Source organism: Athene noctua, chromosome 13 (genome assembly GCF_965140245.1).
Source record: "Athene noctua chromosome 13, bAthNoc1.hap1.1, whole genome shotgun sequence".
Lineage (NCBI taxonomy): Eukaryota > Metazoa > Chordata > Aves > Strigiformes > Strigidae > Athene > Athene noctua.
The window spans coordinates 15,490,858-15,511,802 of record NC_134049.1 but is presented as its reverse complement, the minus strand read 5'-3'; the positions used below and the strand labels follow the sequence as shown (position 1 = coordinate 15,511,802).

The 20,945-nt window shown below is 53.8% G+C and overlaps 1 protein-coding gene across 1 annotated transcript in view; it reads right to left on the bottom strand.

Moving 5' to 3' along the window:
• ADAMTS7 (ADAM metallopeptidase with thrombospondin type 1 motif 7) overlaps positions 1–20,945 on the bottom strand; it is a 50,063-nt gene that overhangs the window by 3,130 nt on the left and 25,988 nt on the right. Inside the window, exons 16-23 of the mRNA XM_074916871.1 lie at positions 20,606–20,747; positions 17,790–17,916; positions 17,028–17,241; positions 12,121–13,926; positions 10,176–10,328; positions 9,381–9,554; positions 8,653–8,799; positions 8,287–8,446 (exon numbers count right to left, since the gene is read on the bottom strand). Of these exons, the coding sequence (XP_074772972.1) occupies positions 8,287–8,446; positions 8,653–8,799; positions 9,381–9,554; positions 10,176–10,328; positions 12,121–13,926; positions 17,028–17,241; positions 17,790–17,916; positions 20,606–20,747 (2,923 nt within the window). The remainder of the gene's footprint in view (positions 1–8,286; positions 8,447–8,652; positions 8,800–9,380; positions 9,555–10,175; positions 10,329–12,120; positions 13,927–17,027; positions 17,242–17,789; positions 17,917–20,605; positions 20,748–20,945) is intronic.

Genomic DNA, 20,945 nt, shown 5'->3' with positions numbered 1-20,945 from the left:
CTCCCCTCTGCGAACAAAAGGCTTTGTTCAGGGAAAAGCTGCTGCCCCGATTCCCACGGGGACAAGCTGACCCACGGAGGGTAACGCGCAGGATGCAGAGCAGAGACTTTTCCTCCCGTTTGGGATTTCAGTCACAGCCCTCACCCCTGCCCCCAGCCCATCAGTAAGGAGGTCACTATACTTGCCTAAAATTAATTTTCTATTCCGGTAGAGCTGTTTCCTCTCTTTCTCTCAAGCAACAGCTCTTTCTACCCAGCAATAGTGTCTCTGTGCCCCCAAAAAAAACATTTCACAGAAGCTGCTGCCAGATCCAACAGTTGCCGGTGGACTGGGACTGAGCACTGGATCCCAGTTCTGCATCACACTCCCAGGCTGGGGGTTTGGTCTGACCCCCTGGGTGCTGGGGTTAATGCAGATTTTTCCTTCTGGTTAAGCAGAGCAGATGAGGAACTGCCGAGCAGGCCAGGCTGGAGCAGTGCAGAGCCCCCGCCCTGCCACGAGTGCAGCCACGCCATGCAAGAGCACCAGAGCCGGGTGGGAAAAGGGAAGCGTGTGCTGGTGTGATGCTCCATGGGGGTCTCAAGGATGGTATCCCCGGGAGCATCCCCTGAACCCCCAGGGCCCTTTTGCATGGGCACAGTCAAGCACATGAATACACCTATTTCCGTTTGCACGTGCTGCAGGACAGGGATGTCTCAAGCTGGGATCCCAAAACACCTCTGGGGTGTCTAATGAGAGAAAAAAACCTGAGGGCATGTCAGCCTGGAGACCCCTGTCTGCTTCTTAGGGCTGGCAATGGCAATACCAGGGTCCACCAGTGCCTTAAAACGCACCAGTGCCCAGCTCTGGCTTAGCACACTGATCTCAGCCATCTCTCCCCTGGTGTGGGATTCCGTAATCATTTACTCTTCACCAGGGCATGACCGCTGAGTAACCCCCACCTGTGCTTCCTGAAGGGTTTATAAACTCATGGTGTTGCTGGTTTGGGAAGAGATATTGAGTAGGAGGGATGGAGAACAGAGCGACAACTCCCCAGCAGGGGCTGGTGTGCTCCGGGGGGTTAATTATTCACCGCATTGCATGGAGCAGCACGAACTCCACGGCGTTTAGAAGAACTCAGTTAAAAATACTGCACGGATGGATGGGAATGTCACCAGCAATTTGGAGGGTCATGCTGAGGCAGACCCCCGCCGAGCGCCTCGGTATTTTTATCACATTGCTGCTGGGCCTGGCTGAGCTCGTTTCTGCTCAGCCTCTGCTTATCGCAACAGTCTTCCTAGAAAGCTATTTATGGATCGCAATCAAGTTCCCTCCTGCCTTCCCTTGAAAGAGCTGTGGAGGTTAGGTTTCTGGAGCCTCTCACGGGAAGGTCGCTTTCCAGGACCAAAGGGAATGGCTTAGTTCTTTTCTGGTCCCTTTCCAACAGGTCAAAACCCTGAGTGCTGGTAGGAAATTCCTGTACCTGCACTATCCAGAGCTGTACATAGGCATAAATCAGCCCACTGGGTTCCTGGCAGGAGCTATTTCTCTTTTTACATCACGTTATCTGCAACAGTATGAGGAAAAACAGTGGGGATGGGCTGAGCAGAGGGTGAAGAGCCATGACCCTCACCCACAGGCATTGCTGCAACTGCTCTGCTGACCTCGCATGAGGCCCCACAGAGCATTCCAGGTTCCCAAAGCATTTTAATAAAATCAAGACAAGGGGAGTCATTGAGCGCTCATCATTTTTCCAGATTGGGCTGTGCTTTGCCCTGATGTAGCGTCTCAGCGTAGATGTGTGTGGGGTCAAGCTCAGGTCTGAAAATCTTGGCCGAGCTTGTGATTCCTCCCTGGAATTTGGTCTTGGGCAAGGGAAGCTGTAATAAGCACTTAATTTGTCAGCTCTTCAGAGAGGGTCCCTACAGAATTGACCCAATTTTCATTTAATCCTTTTACTGTTATTTTTTTCTATTAACTTTTTTTTTTTTATATAATCCTAACGCTTCATTTGAACATACGCTCCAGTGTTCAAGTCTATGCCAAATTTCAGTCTAAAGAAATAGCTTAAAGCAGGGCTTTTAAAATCCAGGCTAAGTCAGCACATTAGAAACTGAAAACCCCCACCTTTTTTTGATTGTTTTTTTAAGTTGGCGTGGAAGTCGCTTTAAATTTCATTTAAGCTTCTGCCATACAGACCTAAGCATTTACTTTTATGCTCGTGAAAAATAAACTTCCTGGAGCAGGTTTTGTAAAAACAAGGAAAGGTTGAGCTTAGAGCTGAGCTAGCAAAACCAGAGAATTAAGCTGCTGACCTCTGCCCTTCGGGATGCTCTCGGAGCTGGTGCCGAATTTAACAAGTATTATCCCAGGCTCCTGCTGCGGGGCCCGCGGTCCCCAACCCTGGGAATGAGCGCTGGCAAAGGCAGCATGTTCCATTGCAGGCAGCGGACACCCAGCTGCCAGGTTTGCCTGCACAGGCAGGCACTGGCATGGCCGCAGCTTGGAAAACTCGTAGAAAAGCACAAAAACCCACTGGTTTTCAGGTCTCAGCCCTGCTGCTCCCAATATGTCTTGCTCATCACCATGACAGAGCTCCCATCGACACCCTCTAAGCATCCAGCCTGGGGATGAGAGACCAGGGGCGGGAAAATGCTGGTGCTCATTAAGAGGTTGAGAAGGTTTATTACTTTTTTAGAGTTCCTGGATCTGACAGAGAGAAATTCTCATTTCCAAAGAGTTGTGGCAGAGCCAGGACCCTCCCTCACTCTGTGTTGTCTTCCCCCTCCTTCTCATGAGTGCAGAGACGGGAAGAAAAAGCCAACTCTGCCAAAACGAGTTGATGACCATGACCCTGCCTTCCTCTCCAAAATCCAAAATCGCTTTAAGCACGCCGTGTCCAGAGCTTCCCCCAGCTAACCCTGCAAGAAGCAGTTGGGCTTAGCAGACAGCCCTGTCACATCTATGGAGTCTTTGCTTCTTTTGCTTTTTTTTTAACATGAAGATTAGGCAGGGTAAAGGTGCTTGGCAGCAGCACTGAGCCCTTCTCTATCTCAAGGCCAAGGGAAGCTGACTCCAGGCAGGACCCCCAGAGCACAACTGCTGTGGCTGAGTGCAGTTGTTCCTCCAGCCACGGGTAAAGCACTATTTCTTCATTTCTGTCCTTGCTTTCTCTGTTTTTTGCATTTCAAGGCCAAGGCCAATAACCTCTCTGCTGAAGGTCTTTCTTCCACAGGGAAAAATATGCCTTTGATGTATTCTGGAGAGTTTTCAAACAAGTTAAGTAAGGGTTAATCTTTTGTTGTTGCAACTAGGCTTTGTCTCTGTTATTGGAGGCTTGGCAAGAGGCTGGGGTGCTGCACAGGGTGCCCCGTGCCCGCACACCCACAGCAGACAAGAAGCAGATTCTTGCACTCTTTTTGCACCAGCTGCTTGAGGTCCATTGTGATTTATGCTTTCTAAAACATAAATTTACTCAGCAGCTGCCAAGAAGGAGGGAAGAGAAGATCTCTCACCACCACAGAAGCATCTTCCACCACTGCTGGCCAAACCAAGGTCCTTCAGACCCACAGTGTGCAGCACTGCAATAAGAGAACCCCACTCCTCTTGTCGGGGTGAGGAAATGTGCCTTTCCTGTTCCAGCTGCCTGTTGACGGTTTGCTCTCCCATCGCCCAGGTTTTGGTGACATGGCGTGGGTGGGCTGGGGTGGTGTCCAGGTGCATTACGGGGACCTGCACAGCCCCGTCACTGCTCAGACCTGGCATCTGCACTGACGCCTCGGGAGGATGGGCCAATACGGGGACGCCTGAGCAGCCTCTGCCAGCCCGTGTCACTCAAAGCCTCTTTATCCATAAGGCTGAAATGTGTAAAATTCATTTTTCCTACATTTAATGAAAACGGAATCCTTTCCCAAGCACGTGTTTTTCATAGACGGCTGTTGTTAATTAGCAGTAAATAAAGGGCACTTAACGACTCACTCAGCAGCACCTCCCTGTCTTGCCACTTGGATACAGGCTTACATGCTTACATGACAGAGAAAATTTGAATTTGCTGCAATTCTTTCTAGCATGTATCCCTTGCAGACAAACTCAGCTACATGCAGAACCATGAATAATTTCATTTCCCTACTCAAAGCAAGCAGGAATATAATGTTTAATTGCCAATTAATCTTGAGGCAACTAGAAATACAACCAGACTCTGGATAAGGAGCCTGGAGCACTGCAAACAGCAGCAGCTGGGAGGGTGCCAGGTGTCTGGAATTCAACCCAGCACATCCCTGGTGTGAGGAAGGGGATTTCACCCCTCGGTTTCCCCTGAGGCATCCCCCCTCTCACAGCCCCACCAAACACGGTCCCCTTTGCTGGCTGCTCCCAGGGCACAAGGCTGAACTCCATGCTGCTCTGTCCCTTCCCGCTGGCTAGAAACCTTTGTCCCATTCCCACAGAAGCTGGACTCACAGCCACTTTATACATATTTGTTCTCAGGCCAGCTGAACGCTTTACCTTCATTCCTTTGGTATTTAGAGCCCGAGATGCTTGCGGGGACCAGCTGTGTTTTGCTAAGGTGCCTTGGTTGGAGCGAAGAACCAGACCCATCACCTGCTAGACACGCACTTGGAGTGAACTTGGGGAACTTGCAGACCCAGTATTGGATCCAGAGAAACAGGCATGAGGAAAATTATTAATTTAATGGCATTTACCACCATGAGCACCCCACAGGCTGCACGCGTTTGGTCCTGAACAGGCTTGTTTCACCCATCACTGATGGGGGCTGGCCAAAAGCCATGGCGCAGGCACAGCCACCACCCTCTCAGCAGCAGGGGGATGGAGGCTCAGTTCACCCATCACATCCTCTCCTGATATAAAGCAATTGCTGCTTTTGTGTTTTAAAACTGTTTGACCTGCTAGATAAACTGGTGCCGGCTTCTCTGAGCTCTCACGTGGGACAGGCAGCTCAGCTCCTTTCCAAGATGGCCATAAACCAAAGTGTAATACTTAAACACAGAAATAAACATGCTGTGAGAGCTGGTTTTTTTCCAGCTTTCTGAGTTACAAGAAATGATCAGGTAACAGGAGCGGCTGATGTGGGCGTGAGCACTGCTTGGGCTCAGAGCTAGGCATGGGTGGCAACCAGATAGCAACAGGCTTTCCCGAGCCTGAGGCTGCTCTTATCTCCCAGGCAGCCCTGCCCAAAGTCCCGCAAATCTGTCCCTGCTCCTGTCACCCAGGCCGTGCTGCCAGGACAGCGATGTCCTCTCTGGCCCTGGACACCAGGAAGGATCTGCAGGGCTTTCCCAGCTGCTGCCAGACTGGGCAAGAGCAAGCAAGGGCTCTCAGCCCCCGTGGCAGATTTTTCTGTACTGGAGTTGCATTTGTTTGAGTTCCTTGTCTTAGGACGGAGTAAGATAAACGTCCCCAGCTGTGCTGGGGCATCGCATGGAGGCATCTGGGTGCCCAACAGGATCCGATGCTCCCCGGGAGGCATCTAAGGACATGGCAAACCTTATCTGCTCCCCTCACAGCTGGATGCAGCTGTAAAATAACAGGCACAGTTAAAAATAACCTCTGTGTAATCATCAATTAATTTATAACCTGGCAACATAACAGGATTCTGGTTCTAATTAATTCCGACCTCCTCTGATTGAAGGGAGCTGATTGCCGGTGAGATGTTTGTTTATGTTTGATCTGTTCCATCGCTGTTAAAAATTTATCTGATAATGGTTTTAACATTTAAACTCTACTGGGGTTACTCACATTTTTGTGTCCAGCAAGAACACGATTGCTCACAAAGACAAATACATGATTTTGCTGGTATCAGTGCACTTCATGTTAATGGAGATAGAGGCTCCTTGTGCTTCTAACACATGAATCACCCCCAGCCTGCATTAACCTTGTGCAGTAAAGATCCTTTAAAACACAGGAAAGGGCTTGAGTTTACATTCATGCCTTTTCTGGGAGCCTCTGCCTGTGGATTTACACATCTGTGATTTCCTGCCATGTGAAAGTTTTGTTCCTCTTCATGGTTTGGCAGGAAATATTTGTATTTCCAAGAGGCGTTTCCTGCCCTGGGCTACAGCCAGAGCATTTATGTCATTTTGAATCCAGGATTTTAACATTTATTTGTGTGTTTCCTACATATCTAAGCGGTTATTCTGGTACAACCTTGGCTATGCCGCACGGCTCCGCAGCTCTCATCACCAAGCCCGGCACGGAAATTTTCTCTTGATAAAAATAGCTGGAACCACACATCATTTCTTGAGCAAGACTGACTAATTATTTCCTAAATGTTGAACTGCCCGATGGACTTGCAAATGCAGGAGGGTCATGCAGCCGCCGAAAAGGAGCGGTTTAATGGCTAAAAGCATCCCGATGGCCAGCGGTCACGGTCTCCACACCCCAGTTAGCCAAAGCCAATGCTTCTGCCCTCTCCAGAATAGGTGTTTGGAGGAACCCAGCTGGATACAGGACAAATAAAAAGAGCTGAAAGGATGAGAGTGGGTGTCCTAGGCTGCAGAGGGGGGCTGACAGAGGTGTGGGGCAGCCCTGGGGCCAGCTCCTGCACCCAGGGCACCTACTGCCCTCCTACTCTGCTCCAGCTCTCAGCCTGCTCTTTGTTCCATAAACCTCCTGAGGGTCTAACGTTTCTGGGCAATCAAAAAGCTATCTTTTTTGCACAGACACATTAAAAAGATAAGGTTGATTAATGATTAACGTGCTAATATCAATGCCATCTGATCCCCTCTTTATATTGCTTTTCCTTTTAAGTGCTGTTAACCCTTTCTGCCTGCAGATTTCCGGCTTACAGGTGGTAAGGTGGTCACCTTACTGCCTGGTGCCGTGGGATGTATCTCTCCAAGTGAGAGGGAGAGGAAAAGCCAAGTGAGCACCATGGCTGCAGCCAGAGCAGGTAGAAGCAGCTGGCGGGCAGTCTGCAGGGCTCAGGTTAAAATGGGGCTGACTGAAGGTGCTGGATGGAGAGTTGGTCTTTTATCTGACTATCTAGTGGTGAGCCCAGGCTTGTTTCATAAGTTTTGTGTTCTGGGAATTGATCACTAAACAGCTTTCTGGTGGTCAGAGAGCTTAAGTGCTTTCAGCTTCATTTCCTTCTAGATTCTTTTCTCTGAATTACACATTGCTCCTGAACCAGGTCCCTTTGCCCTGTTTCACCCCCAGGGTGGTCTCTCAGGCGGGTGCTGGTGGATCCTTTGCTGGGACAAGCACATCCCAGCTCACATTCCTGCCAGTAAAAAACCACACTGGGCCCCTTGAGAGCCAAATACTCTGGACATCTATAGGTGGTTATAACATTCCCACTTAATTATCACTGAGCTAGCCAAGCTAGCCTTACACAATTCATGTATAAAACACTCTCTCCATCCATCTTCCCACAGACACACTGCTTTTTAGCGGGCTGACTGGGTTTTCCTCCCCTCCATCCCTCTCCTTGCTGCAGCCCAGCTGGCACCAGTTCCCCATCTGGCAGCACCGTGAGCACCATGTACCCATCTCCCTATCCCACACCCAGTCCCCAGCTCACCCCAGCACCCAGCGCATCCCACCCCGGCTGCACAGCCCTTCCTGGGGTCCCTTCCCGGCAGCAGGACGGCGTCGTCCCGCTGGCCAGCTGGGAGAGCGCGGGACATGACCCGTCCTGGAAAAATTAATTGAGTGTAGCTCGTCTTTCAGCAAGGCCAGTTATTGCTGGTGTCCTCCTCCAGACTGTCTGGGGGGACCAAGAAGTGAAAGGTGGGGAGAAGAAAAATAAAGAATGAGTCTAAACTTGGCTAGAAAAAACATCTCCAGTTTCTGGACCCCAAAATGGGTCGTGGTCTTTACGTTGTTTCATGGAGTGGCTTCAGAGAGATGAGCAGCCCACCCAGTGCCCACCAACACAGAGCCGTTTACATTTCCCTCACCCACAGCACACCCCGTGACACTGCGCTGTGCCCCGTCACCTTCCTGCAGGACCCACAATGAGCGTAGGAACTGGGCACACCTGAGTTTCGCTTTATCAGCGCTCACTGGTGCTCTGCAGTGGAAAAGTGTCTCCAACTACAGCAGAGGATGGCAATGGAGGATGCTGCATGGCTCCTCCAGAAAAGCGATGATGGAAGAGCTGCCAGCTCTGTTCCCCCTGAGCAGACACTGGGTGGTTTTCATACAATCTCCATAAATACTGCCATGTCCTCAAAACGCAGCATTTATCCCAGACAGCACACACGAGCTCTTGGGGAGCACAATCACAGTAATGACAACGCATTCAGCTTTCAGGACGGGCAGAAGGGCCTTGGGGCGCCGCTTGCTTACCTGACTCGGAGCTCTCGCAGTCCTGCGGGTTGCACTTCTGGGTGCTCTCTGGCCAGGGCTCGTGGTCACAGAGGCTGCTGTCCTCCTCGGCCAGCCCCGTCTTGGTGTTGATGCACTTGACCTGGCGCCGCTGGATGCCCCCACCGCAGGGGGCCGTGCACTGCGGGAACAGGGCAGCCCCATCAGCCCTGGAAGGATGGACCTGTCCCCACACCCCACCAAGCCCACGCCCCAGCGCCAGTAGCATCAGACCCCAGGAGGTTTTTATTGCAGCAGCCCCCAGTTTGGTTTTGGAGGTTGGGTTTTCCCCACCGTTCCTCACGTTTCGTGCAGGAGCCCCATGGAGAGGAGCCGTTGCCTGCTCACCTCTCCCCAGGAGCCCACCACCCAGGTGGTGCAGGGGTGCGTGTTGCAGGGCCGGGTGGCATTGGGCCGTGATGTCTCCTCACAGCGGCCCAGCTCTGGGCACGTCACCAGCCGCTCCTGCTCCCCGCCACCGCATGACTCCGAGCACTGCCGAGACATAAGCCGTGGAAGAGGGAAGCCAGCAGCACAACAGAAAGGCCAACACGCTCCATGCACTGGTGTCTTAAGGAAATACACTGCAAACTCACCCTACAAACCTACGAGCACCCACAAAATGCCCACTTTGCAGCTACCCCTCTTATCAGTGGGTTGTTCCCTTCTCAGAGCTTGAAACTAGCTGGGAGAATCCCAGAGGCAGGAGGATCCAGCAGACCCACTGGAATTATCTGCTTGAATTTCGCAGGTGTGTGAACGTGCAGTCCGAGCCCACTGTCTCCCTGCCCACAGTGACCAGGGCAGGGAGGAGGGGGTCCAGTGAAGCTCATCGCCGCAGGCAGCTCACAGCCCCTGCGGCCACATGCTGGCCCAGCCACTGAGCGTTTGCTCTGGGCAAGTGAACACCAAGCACTGGCTGAACGCGCTTCCAGGGAGGGAGAGGAAAAAAAAAATCTGTGGGTGTGAAACACCCCAGCACAGGCACGCACGCTGCAGGTGGGACAAAGCCCCACCAGGATGCTTGGGGGTTGAATGCTGCCCCCCTGACTCAGTACCCCCCCAGCAGCACCTACCTCTCTCCAGGAGGATGTGTACCAGTCCAGGCATGGCATGCTCTGGCAGGTGAGCTGTGCCACCGGTTTGTAGAGGACAGCCTGGCAGTGGAAGGGCCGTAGCAGCCTCTGGTCTCTGGTGTCGACACAATGCACGTCCCGAACCTTCACCCCCCCGCCGCAGCTCCTGGAGCACTGACAAACAACATGAGCGTCACTGCAGGGAAGGGTGGCAAGGGGCGGCGTAGGTGGGGTCCCTCTGGCAATGGAGGTGACCCCAGAGACACTCTGCCTTGGGTTGGATTGAGTTGATACTCAACCTCTTTCCACCTCTTTCTCTAGTCCAAGCTAGATAAAAGTCCATGCAGCTCTGAATCTGTCACTGGTCCCTCTGAGCACAATCTGTTTCCAGTTGTAACAGCAACAAAGTCATTATCCATTAGACAACTGCCCAAGGGGCAGCACCCACCCAGAGCAAGGAGGGTTGTTCCCCACCACTGAACCTATCGGGTTCACCCAACTGCAAACACGCCAGTAGTGCAGAGTGGCCAGAGTGTTTTCTAGAGACTTTCAAACACACCTTTGTTTAGCTTTTACAAATTCCTGGCTTTTTCATCAGCTCAAGAGCAGGAAAAATGAAAATATTATTGTGGGATGAAGTGGTTTCAGCTTTGCAGCAAATGCAAATCTTTACCCTCTGCCTTTGTGAGGCACAGGGCCAGAGCCTGCACCGCTCCAGCCACGGGGCAGGCACCACCTGCTGCATTTCTCCATGGATTTTTTGGGACCCTCTCCACCAGCCGTGTGCCTGTTTACCTTGCTCCAGTTCCCCACGCGCCAGGATGAGCACGGTCTCAGCAAACACCTCCGAGCGGGGACGGGTTTGTTCGCAGCGGCGCAGCCGTCATCGCTGCCAGTGCTGCAGCGCACGGTCCTCCAGATCGCACCCACGCCGCAGGTGGCCGAGCACTGCAACACACGAGGAGATCCTGCTCCTCTGCATCTCCCGATGCCCCCCACACCCCTCACGCCCCTCAGGATGCCCCGTGGCTGGCTCTGGCTAAGGACAGAGCCCGGTGGCCCAGCAAAAAGGTCCCTGGGGACTCAGCTTGTCGCCTCCTCTGTGGGCACTAGGAGGGGTGCCAGGAAAATGGGGGTGCGTGGAGGCAGGGGTGTGGAATGACATGAAGAGAAGAGTTTTCCCAGAGGCTGTGCCCAGCACTGCCTGGCACAGGACCCAGATCCATGGTGAGCTCTGCATCATGAGAGGCTCCCCTCTACCAGCCCCGTATCAGGTAGCCTCTGGTCTGGGGGAAGGAGGGGGAAAACCCTCCTCCATAACCCATTTCGGTCATTTCTGGTCTGGCTGGAACTGTCCTTTCCCTGTTCAGCTTTGAGGTTCCAGGAGGATTGACCCCAGCAGCGATGGCTACTGCCCCGCGCCAGCGCCCTGGTGGGAAACAGGGCAGCACCGGGGATCTCTGCGGCTGGGGGTGCCTTTAGCTTTTCTGTTGCTAGGTCTCTCTAATTAGCACTAATGGCTCCAACCCTTTGACTCCTGTCTCATGAAGCTCTTTCATGTCCTCCTTTCACAAGCACTGTCTGTCCCCTGCTCTTTCAGTGTTAAAAGCTCCAGTAAAGATTTCTCTCCACCTGAAAGACAGTGCCTCCACCTCCTCTTTTGGATCCACCCCTCTCTGTCCAGACGGATCCGATTTAGTTTCTAGCAGCCTTTCCATCTTAAAAGCTTTTGCCGGGCTTTCAGAACACACCCATGTGCCTCTGTGTGCCAGCACTGTCACCAGTCCCTTCTCCGCGGCAGACCTCCCTCCAACGCCCCAGCTCAAGCAATGTTCAAAGCCCTTTTATAAAACCCACATGTGAGACTGTATTTTTGCTGGTATTAAGCATTGCCCTGACCATTACTGGCTCCTTTGTGCAGACTTCTTAAAAGGCTCCCCCAACGCTCAGTCTCCAGTACTCCACAACACTGGAGGCTTCTTATTTTTGTGCTTTCTGATAAAAGCCCATTCCTCTGAACTGTAGCAGCCATTTGTCTGTCACTGCCAACGTGATGCAGGGAGCAGCCCCAGGAGAGCCGGACTGGGAGATGATCGCTGATAATTGCTGATAATCCCCCATTCACTGCATTCAGCACAGTCCCTTCCCTTTGGTAATTTGCAGCCTCCATGCACCTTAAACTCAATATTTAAATCTCTTCCCATGGCACGTTTTAAGATACTCTCTCCTGTACAATGGCAGGAGCTTGCTCCTGTGCCATGGGGTCTGCAGGGTGCCCAGCCCTGGTGCGGGGGCTCTGGACTTACCTGCTCCTCCAGAGCAGGCAGGGATTTGGGTGGGAACGTGTTTCCCTGCCAGGGAGGGCAGCAGGGAGGTGGGCCAGGGATGCAACCGGGAGCTGCTTGGAAAGGTGCCGGGACGGGCTGAGCCGGGCATGGCAGGGCGCAAGTTGCTGGTGCCCGAGGGAGCGGGACAGGATGGAGCAGCAGCCGGAGCGTGGGACACGGCTGCTGACTCACCCCAGGGAGCAGCTCCCGGCTACTGTGGCCCACGGTGGGACCAGCTGCATCCCTGCTCCGCCCCACGGTGCTGGGGGCCTTCAGTATTCAGTCAAAATGCAGAAACATCTGGGTGAGCTGTGCATATTTTTTGCACGCCAAGAGCAGACCAGCCAAGGGAGGGACAGGCCCCTCGCCTTCGCACCAGCCACATCACACTTTTAATGGAACGCAACACCCACCTCACTCCAGTTCCCGACCTCCCAGCTGGGCACTGCAGTGGCTGCCATGGTGGCCGACGGCAGAAGCCAAACCTCCTCCTTCTCTGTCTCTTCCATCTCCCAGCGTGGCGGGGGGGTGGGCTGGGATAACTCGTGCTCCCCATCGCTGAAAGCAAATGTCCCTGGGGTCGTCCATGGTGAACGTCTCCCTGGCATGGTGCTGCTGAGCAGGGCCCCGTGGGAGGTTGGCTCTGCACGAGGCGATGCCGGGGGGTGGGACACCCCCACAGTCCACCACGCTGGGGGGTACTCAGAGGGCGATGCTCCTGCCAGGTGCATGGGGGGGCTGTGGGCCGGGGCCATGGGTATGGCTGGCACCAGGGCATCTTGCTGGGTGAGGCCGCTGGATGTGAGCTGGGTGGCTGGCCTGGGCATGGCTGGGGACAGGGGCACTGCTGGTGAAAAGGCTGTAGTGGCCCCCAAGGGGGACGAGCTTGGGGATGTGGGGGTGCGGAGCTCTGGGGGGTGCTCTGCCTGCTCCATGGAGCTCCCATCAGCACCCGTGGGATAGGGACTGGCAGGAGAATGGATGCCACCAGTCCTGCTTCCCATCTCCCACCCCAGTCCCCACGGGGTGGGGAAGGAAAGACCTGCCTTCTCTGTCCCATGGGCTTGCTCATCGGCCACCAGGGCTGCACGTGTGCCCACTGTCCCCTCTGGTGCTGGCACTTCTGACCACCCTTCCTGCTGCTTGGCCTTGGGGGCAGCACTGTTAGTGATGACGAGACTCATCTCCCTTGAGTCTCCCTGGCCTCTCCCCGCAGACCCGACCACCTCATGGTTCTCGCTGCCAGCATTACCGGGCCCCTCTGTGCTTGCACGCCCCTCGCCGTGGCTCCCTGGCTCTCCCATGCTGCCGGACATGTCTGTGCCCACACTGCCCCTGGCAGCGGGCAGCGGCGGGGAGGGATCAGCCGGGTAAGGAGCCCAGGGAGTGAGGTCACGGGTTGAAGCATCATACCCAGGACCAGCCCTCGTCGGCACAGCTCCCCAGGCTTCATCCAGGGGTGGGTGATCGGGGCTGCTTACAGATTCATGACTCGTGGTGCTCTGGGTGGGTGTGTGGTCCTCAGAGTGGGGCATAAGTGTCACGTCCTCCTCCTCACCCATGAAATCCGGGCTGGCAAATTTAGGAGGGGTTGTCCCCACATCTTTGGGGACCATGCTCAGGAGGTCATTCACGGCTAAACCCCCAGGCTCTGTCTCTCCTTCACCATGCACAGGAGTAGAAGCGTTTGTTTTGTTGGTCCTCAGATGGTCCTCGCTCGCTCCTCCTCCTGGCCTGGCAGTGTGCAGGACATCAGAAGGCATCTCACGGGGCCCCTCCACATCGTTGGTGTTCAGCTCTGGCTTATGCTCCTCACCTTTGGTGTCCTTCTCCGTGAAGGGATAGTAAGACAGATCCTCATGAAAGTTGATAAAATTATAATCATAGTAAAAATCATCAACAAAGACATTTCCCTTCCTGGCTGAGAAGTCCTCCTCAGTGATGATATTGACATCATTGGACTCCGGAATATTTGGAATTAAGGGGTTAAATTTAGCAATGTGGTTGCTGGGGATGTAATGGATTTCATTAAATATCTCTCTGCTGGAGGACCCGCTGCCAGACCAGTCTGTGTTGGCATTGTCTAATTTCTTCTGGCACTGCGGCAAGGAGCAAATAGTTTCTGAGCTGGGTCTTTCTGCAGGGTCACAGGCGGCCCCAGTGCTGTTGCTGCAGAAAACAGGGCGCTGCCGTGTCCCATTTCCACATGTCACAGAGCACTGGGAAAGGAAGAGAAATGCAAACGTCAGGGACAGGAGCGCAGGCAATGCAGGAGGAGCGGGGAAGGGGCCAGCCGTGGTGCCCATGCCCCTCGCCGGTGCTCCCCTCTGAGATATGAAAGCTCACCCATCCCACGTGCCACAATACTTTAGGTACAGGGAGAAGGGGCTCCATGTCACTCTGCCATGCTCCCACCACCCACCCAGGTCCCGAAATGTCTGCTGTGCCAGGCCCAGCGGGGGCACAGGGTGCCCTGTGCCAGGAGTGAGGAGCAGCGGGTACTGGTCACAGCAGTAAGCTCCCCCCTGGGTGGCCTCCCCATGCCAGGGCAGGGGTGGTATGGCAGGGTGCTTTGGTCAGGGTGATCCTTGACCTGTACTCCAGCCAGAAACAATTTTCCCGGGAGATGGACATTGTGAAGGGCGTTGGGTAAGATGATCTAATAGGCCTTTTCTGTGACCTATCACCATGAATTACATCTCTTCTTCCAGAAGAGAATTTTTTGAAGCAGGGGATAATAACATGGGTGTTGTCCTAGTAGGGAAAAAGCAAGGGTCAATAAGCAGCTTTGTTGAGGACACCCCCTCCTCCACCACAATGGTCTCTTTGAGATTGTTCAGTATAAAAGAAACCCACAAGCTGGAAAGGAGGACAACAAAATTTTCTGCTGGATAAGTAAATCCTAGTGCTACTAACATCACACATGGGCTGCACAAGCCACAGGCCACAGCAGTTTGCAGTGACAGATGCACAGAGCATTAGTCACGTACATCAAAGCGCCTTATACAAGCCAGCCAAGGAGAACAAATGGTCAACAAGGCAAACAAACCCAATGGAGGGGATTTTTGCTGAAATCCCTGCTGTTTGGGTAAAAACAGATGGCTGAGGCAAGGGCTTCATGTAGAGTCACCAGCACGTGGAAATTAAGAGATTAAGGTGGACAGGCAGAGCTGCTGGGCTGGGCTGGCCGCGAGATGTGCTTCTCAGACAATAAATATTCCTGTATTTTGAGCCTTTCTTCTCTTTGTTCAGCCATTGTGAGGGCCAGGTGCCTGGTCAGGACCCGTTCTGCTCTCTGTGCCCCTCCCGGGTGGGTGCAAAAACAACCCGGCTGTGGCCCCCCCAGCTCCGTGTCTCCTGGGCGATGCTGGATGGGAGCAGAAACAACCCTGAGGACTGTGCCTGGCAGGAGAGACAGTCTGTAACACAGCACGGCCACTGCCGGGCATGTCCACCAGCTACACAACGTTGCAAAATACAACATTACTGCCCATTAACATCAGTGGGAGGGGTGCAAGCAAGCTGCTTCTCCCTGCTGGAATGGCACTGTCAAACAGGGAAAGCAGAGGTCAGCACCCACAGTGTGCGCCTTCAACTAAAATTTCTCAGCAAATGCCCTCAGCTCCATCCAGGAGATAAATTCCAGGGATCACAGCTCTTGCAGGGAGAAGGAGAGGGGTTATTTGCCAAGGCTCTGTTATCAGGAAAGCCTCTGGGACACAGATAAGAAAGGGTGGCTGTTCAGAGCCTCCCAGAGGAACACCCAGAGCTTGCAGGAGGGTTCAGCATCAACCACATGACTGCAGGAGGCATCACAGCAGGCTGCAGGGTGGGATGTACTCCTGCCTGGAGACAGACGCTCCCGTTCATGTCTTAATGGACAACAAATAAGCCACACCGCTAACTTCAATTGGGAAGTCCATAAAGCTGGATATACACTGCTTTAGGGTCCCTCTGGAGGCACCAAGTGCCAGTGTTTAAGCAACTTTGTTGGGCTGCCCAAACCGCAAATAACCTCTCTGGCCTCGCGGGCCGGCTGGGTGCTGCCAGCGCCAGGCAGGCGGGCGTGGGGCCCTGCCCCAGCATCTGCAAGTACAAAACACCCAATAACCCCCGTTATTATCACTGGGCAGAAGGACCATGTCTCTGGGAAGCTTCCAAGCCCCTCATATTTCTCTACTAACTGGTGGTGGTGGTAATTAAGAAGAAGAAGGAGGGCTCTCACTTTAAATAGCAGGAGGACAGAAAAATTACAGACGTCTCAAAATCTTGAGCACATTTTTCCTGGGCTCACATATCTTGTTGATGTCAACACCACAGAGGATGACTTGGGCTGGCTCCGTGCATGGACCCATGGGCAATTCATGACTTTCCCCTTAAACTGTTGCATCTGTCTTTCTCAGCCCTGCAATTGTGGCTTTTGTGGGCCCCTAGAAAAATATTTCTAAATAGCTCTCATTTAGCCTTCAAATTTTCTGTTCGCATTTTTATTCCGTTTGTTTCTTAGCAACAAGCCAGTTCCCAGGCTCTCTCATTTCTCTCCTGATATTTGTCTTCACGCTGAATACTTTGTGAAACCACTGCTTAAATTAGGGGTTATAATTTTCTGGTTAAAACCCTCAACCTGAGGTTAACCCAATCCGCAGAAATACAAAAATAAATTAAGGCTACACAGGGTGTCCACAGACCATGACATTTTATACACGGGGGGTTTTTTTGATCTCTCCCTTTCTTTTTTAAAAAAATTGTTGAAAAATTTGTGATGCCCCCCCCATTCCCTGGGGGCATCCCTGTCTCTGCCCACCCCTGCAGCAGAGATGAGGCAGCTTTGTCCAATGCCAGGTCATGCTGCCAGAGAGCAGATGCCCACTGATCGGTACACACGTACCCGTAGCACCCAGACCCCAGCTTGTCCCTAACACCCTGCAAGAAATTATTTTAAGGCTTCTGCCAAAATAAAGGGGAAGACTCGTGGTGCTGGAAAATATATTAAGGGGTTGAACGCCTCGTTTCTGCCCTCCTTGCATCCAGCATGGCGTGTGGCCATCACCCTGAGGGAGCAGCAAGACTCAGAGAAGACGGGGCAGAGTCAAACAGTCTGGTGCTCCTTCCTCACCCTGAGACCTTCCCATGCAATGGAATTCACATTTATGTGAGGTAGTGTTACAACATGAGCCCACAGAAACGCATCCATAAGCTTTTCTTGTCAGCAGGAGCATGTCCATCACCCTTGGGCAGGCTGAGGATGTCTGGGGGCACTTTGTCCCCAGCTCCCTCCAGCTTTATAAGAACCTGGGATCTTCCTGACGCTCCTTCTCACCTCGGACCAGTTCCCTGCAGCCCACTGGGAGGGACAGGGGACATCCCGGTGACAGGGCACGGTGGCATCTGGCTTGGAGAGGTGCTGGCAGTCTGCTTGCTGCAACGCCCTCTGCTCATCCAGCCCCACGCTCTGGATGCAGAGCACAGTCCTCTTCATCAGTCCTGACTGGCCGCAGGTGGCCGAGCATTTCTGCCATTCACCGACCCACCACCTGGGGAAACATGAAGGGGGAGATGTCTCAGCTGGCACGAGCAGCCACGAGCTGGGCTCTGTCCCATGCTCCACTGTGAGGTGGGGGGTTTTAGCCAGCCAAGAGGTGTTTAGGGCCAAGGAAATGCATGTGAAATACTTCAGTGGGGCCCAGGGTCATAGGGAAATTAAGATCCCAACTTGTGTTTCAGCCCAAGGTCAGGGTGCCTGGCCCGAGGGTTGGGGGTGGACTAGTCCCCATGTTGTGCTGGGGATGGTTCTTTGCACCAAAGGGCTCCAGGACAGGGCCTGCCCATGCAGCTGTGGACAAGCAGCACACTACAGCAGCTGGGCAACCACTGAGATCTGCTCCCGTGGACCAATGCAGGGTCTGGGACCCATTCTCAAGCATGAAGGAGAGGTGCAGACCCAGGGGTGCAAATAGCTGCACATGTCCTGGTACAATCCAGGCACTGCAGTGACTGAGGGTCCCCCAACTCCGGCAACCCCCTTCGGGCAATTTGGACATTAAAGCTTTTCTGAGAAAGAGGGAGGGGGAAGCCCGCAGACCTGGCCGGGCAGGGCTCCTCACTGCATGTCCTTTGCTGGTCGTCGGGGCGGGTAAGCGCGTCGCAGTACCGCTCCTCCACGATGCCGGCCAGCTTCTCCACACAGTGCACGACCTGCCGCTGCACCCCTGCGGACACACGCGAGGGCCTGGCTCAAGGCAAATCGAACCGAACCACCGGGCACCCTCTGCCAGTGGGCAACTGGCAGTACTTCTGCTGAGGTACTGACGCCCTCACAGAGCCCCATGGCACCAGTGCTTCCAGTGTGCCCAGGTAGGAAAAGCAGAGCTGGACGCCTGGTCTTGGATGTGTGTGTGATGAGAACCACAGAGCTTACAGAATCACAGAATCACTGAGGTTGGAAAAGACCTTGAAGATCATCTAGTCCAGCCATTAACCTCACACTGGCCACTCTCAACTAGGCTGGAAAATGAGGCCGATGCAAAGTAGGGACACCTGAGGATGGAGGGATGGATGGATGTAACACAAGTCCAGCCAGAACATGGGGTCCTGGGCATTACAGGCAGCCAAAGTCCATCCCTGGGGCTGGCGGGACATAGTGTCTGTCTGTCCAGCACAAGGGAAACCTCATCTCCTGCCCCAAAACCACACCAGGGCTGCTCACACAGAAAGCTACAAACATTGCAGAAAGAGTTGGCAAATCTCGTTCTCCCTTAGAAAAAAGATGCTGTATTATACCTGTTCTTTCAGGGCTTAGGGACGTCAGGAAATAGCTAAGGAATGGCAGGAGTTTCCACATAAAACAAGGTGAGGGCAACCCCGGCCAGAACTGTCAGCAGACCCCAGACACAGAGAGACAGCTTGCTTCAACCTCGCAACCTCCACGGGACCTCTCTGCTCACTCTCCTGCTGCTTGGTCTCTGTATCCAGCAGTTCACAGGGACAAGATGAGTTAAAAGCAGGAACATCAGCACCCTTCTGCTGGATCCCACTCTCAAAGTCCTGTAACGACCCCCGCTTGGTCCTGGTGGTCCCCAGCTGCCTCCTTTGGTCACAGGCAATGCAAAGGGCATTGCTGGGCGAGCTGCTGAGCAGGAATCTCTGGAGTAAAACCTTTACTATCCTACAGCTTTTATAATCATATATAAGAGAGATAGTCATATATAAAAAGATGCAGAAAAACACCCTTCCACAAGCTGCCCAATAGGAATTAATAGTGACGCACCTGCTGAGGGCTCTGCAGAAAACACCGGAGGGACCTCTGAGCCAGGGGGAAAAGCCTTTTCCCACCTCTCCCCTTGCAAAAAGCCGCTACAGCCGTGGTGCAGGATGCACCATGTCCTTGGGGCTGCTAAAGTCACGTGGAGGAGGATGTGTGGGGCAGGATGGCCAACAGTAGAGATGCTGCAGCCGTGGAGGGAAGCAGCATCCTGGCACCACTGCCCAGAGTCACATCCAGCCTTCAGAGCACGTGTCTGCACGTACGCACACACAGACACTGAGGTTTTTGGGTAGGCTGTGTCCAAAGGGGAGCCAACTAGCAGCAGCACAGCTCTTTTTTGTCAGCTTTCTGCTCCAGCCCCAGCTCATGGATAAATCACCCACCAAAGGCCCTGGGCTGCAGTGCTCACGGGACAATGTTTTTCAGGATGACTCGCCCTCAACATGCTGCCTCGCTGCTGCTTTTGTGTTCCTTTCTGCAACACAAACTTGACCCATGATTTGGGAGAACTGTAAAGATTAACCACTGTCCTCGGCCGAGATTAATAATGACCATGCTGAAGCTACTGAGCTCAAGCGCTCAGGAGCTTACGGGGCTGACAGGGCTGGGGCCCTGAGGCTGGCCCCTGCAGAAGCCTGAGCTCCCCCAAATCCCACGTTTCAGCTCACACCATCATCCATCCGGGGAGAGGAGCTCAATCCTCCTCCAGCCACTCGCCTGTGGCTGGACAGGGTGAGCATCCTCACCCGACTCCTGCCTCACTTGCTCCTGTATTTCCCTTCTGTTCTGGAAGTCAAGCACTCAAACCTTGCAAAGAAAAGCTGGTTTTAAACAAAAACAAGTGCCCTTCCATCCTCCTGGACTTCCCACGCTGCAGGGCCTGAGCAAACCCAGAGCAAAGAGCTCCCAGTGTAAATGTACGTAAAACACCCTGCCAGCTCCTGCCACAACCCTCCTGCTCCAAGCAGGAGTCCACACCCATCTCCAGGAACAGGCAGGAAATGTCTCCTGGCACTCTGTACTACCTAGAAAGCATGAGCCTCCTTAATTTCCCTTTTTTGTGGCAGCTGCTCTCGAGGAACTGCCTGCAGCGTGCCCAGACTGTCCCTTTCCAATGGCCACCCCAAAAGCTGCCCAGGGGGCCCTGGGATGCCTGGCTAGCAGTGCAGTGTGTCAGAAGAGGGGAAGTGATATCCAACACCATGTGGCAGCACAGGACCCCGGAGCTCTGCCCACATCTGGCACCCTCCCACGTGCTCTCCATAAAACCCTGGAAACGATCCTCCCTGGAGAGGCCCAGCTAGGCAGGAGACTGGTCCTTCGACACTCCCTGAATTTCTCTAAAACTCTTTTGTCTCCATCGTCCTGATGCCGAGGAACACCTGGTAGAGTAACAGAACACCGAGCAAGGAGCAAAGCGCTGATAAAGTGTTAGGTCCGGCTGGCGAGTGGGGTGAGGGCACCAGAGAGTGGTGACCTCAGCAGATGTCGCTTCTTTCCCCCACCCCCAAGACCTCCTGAAACCAAAGACCCAGGAATTTCTAAGGCATCCCCATGGTACAGTGATGCTCTGCCTGCCCCGCTCCTCCACCATGGGCAGCTGAGCCCCGGGGTCCCACAGGAGCTGGACTCACCGGTCCCACACGTGGCAGTGCACGTAGTCCAGGAGCCGAAGCGCCAGAGGAACTCAGCCTGCTCGATCTCGTTCTCACTGTCGGCTGGGCGCTGGATGGTGTATTGGTACCGCACACCAGGGTTGGTCTCCTGGAACAGCAGCTATGGGGAGACAATGGGCGGTCAGGGGGGCAGCTGGTGCCCCCCAGGGTCTTTTCAGGAGGTAACAACCTGCCATAAAGACATCATTCCATGTCCAGCTCTGTACCAAGGCTGGTTTTGTCCCCTTGCACTGTCTGTGGGTGGGGACAGCAATGGTTCCAGCTGCCACACCCCAGCAGCAGCACAGGACCTTTCCAG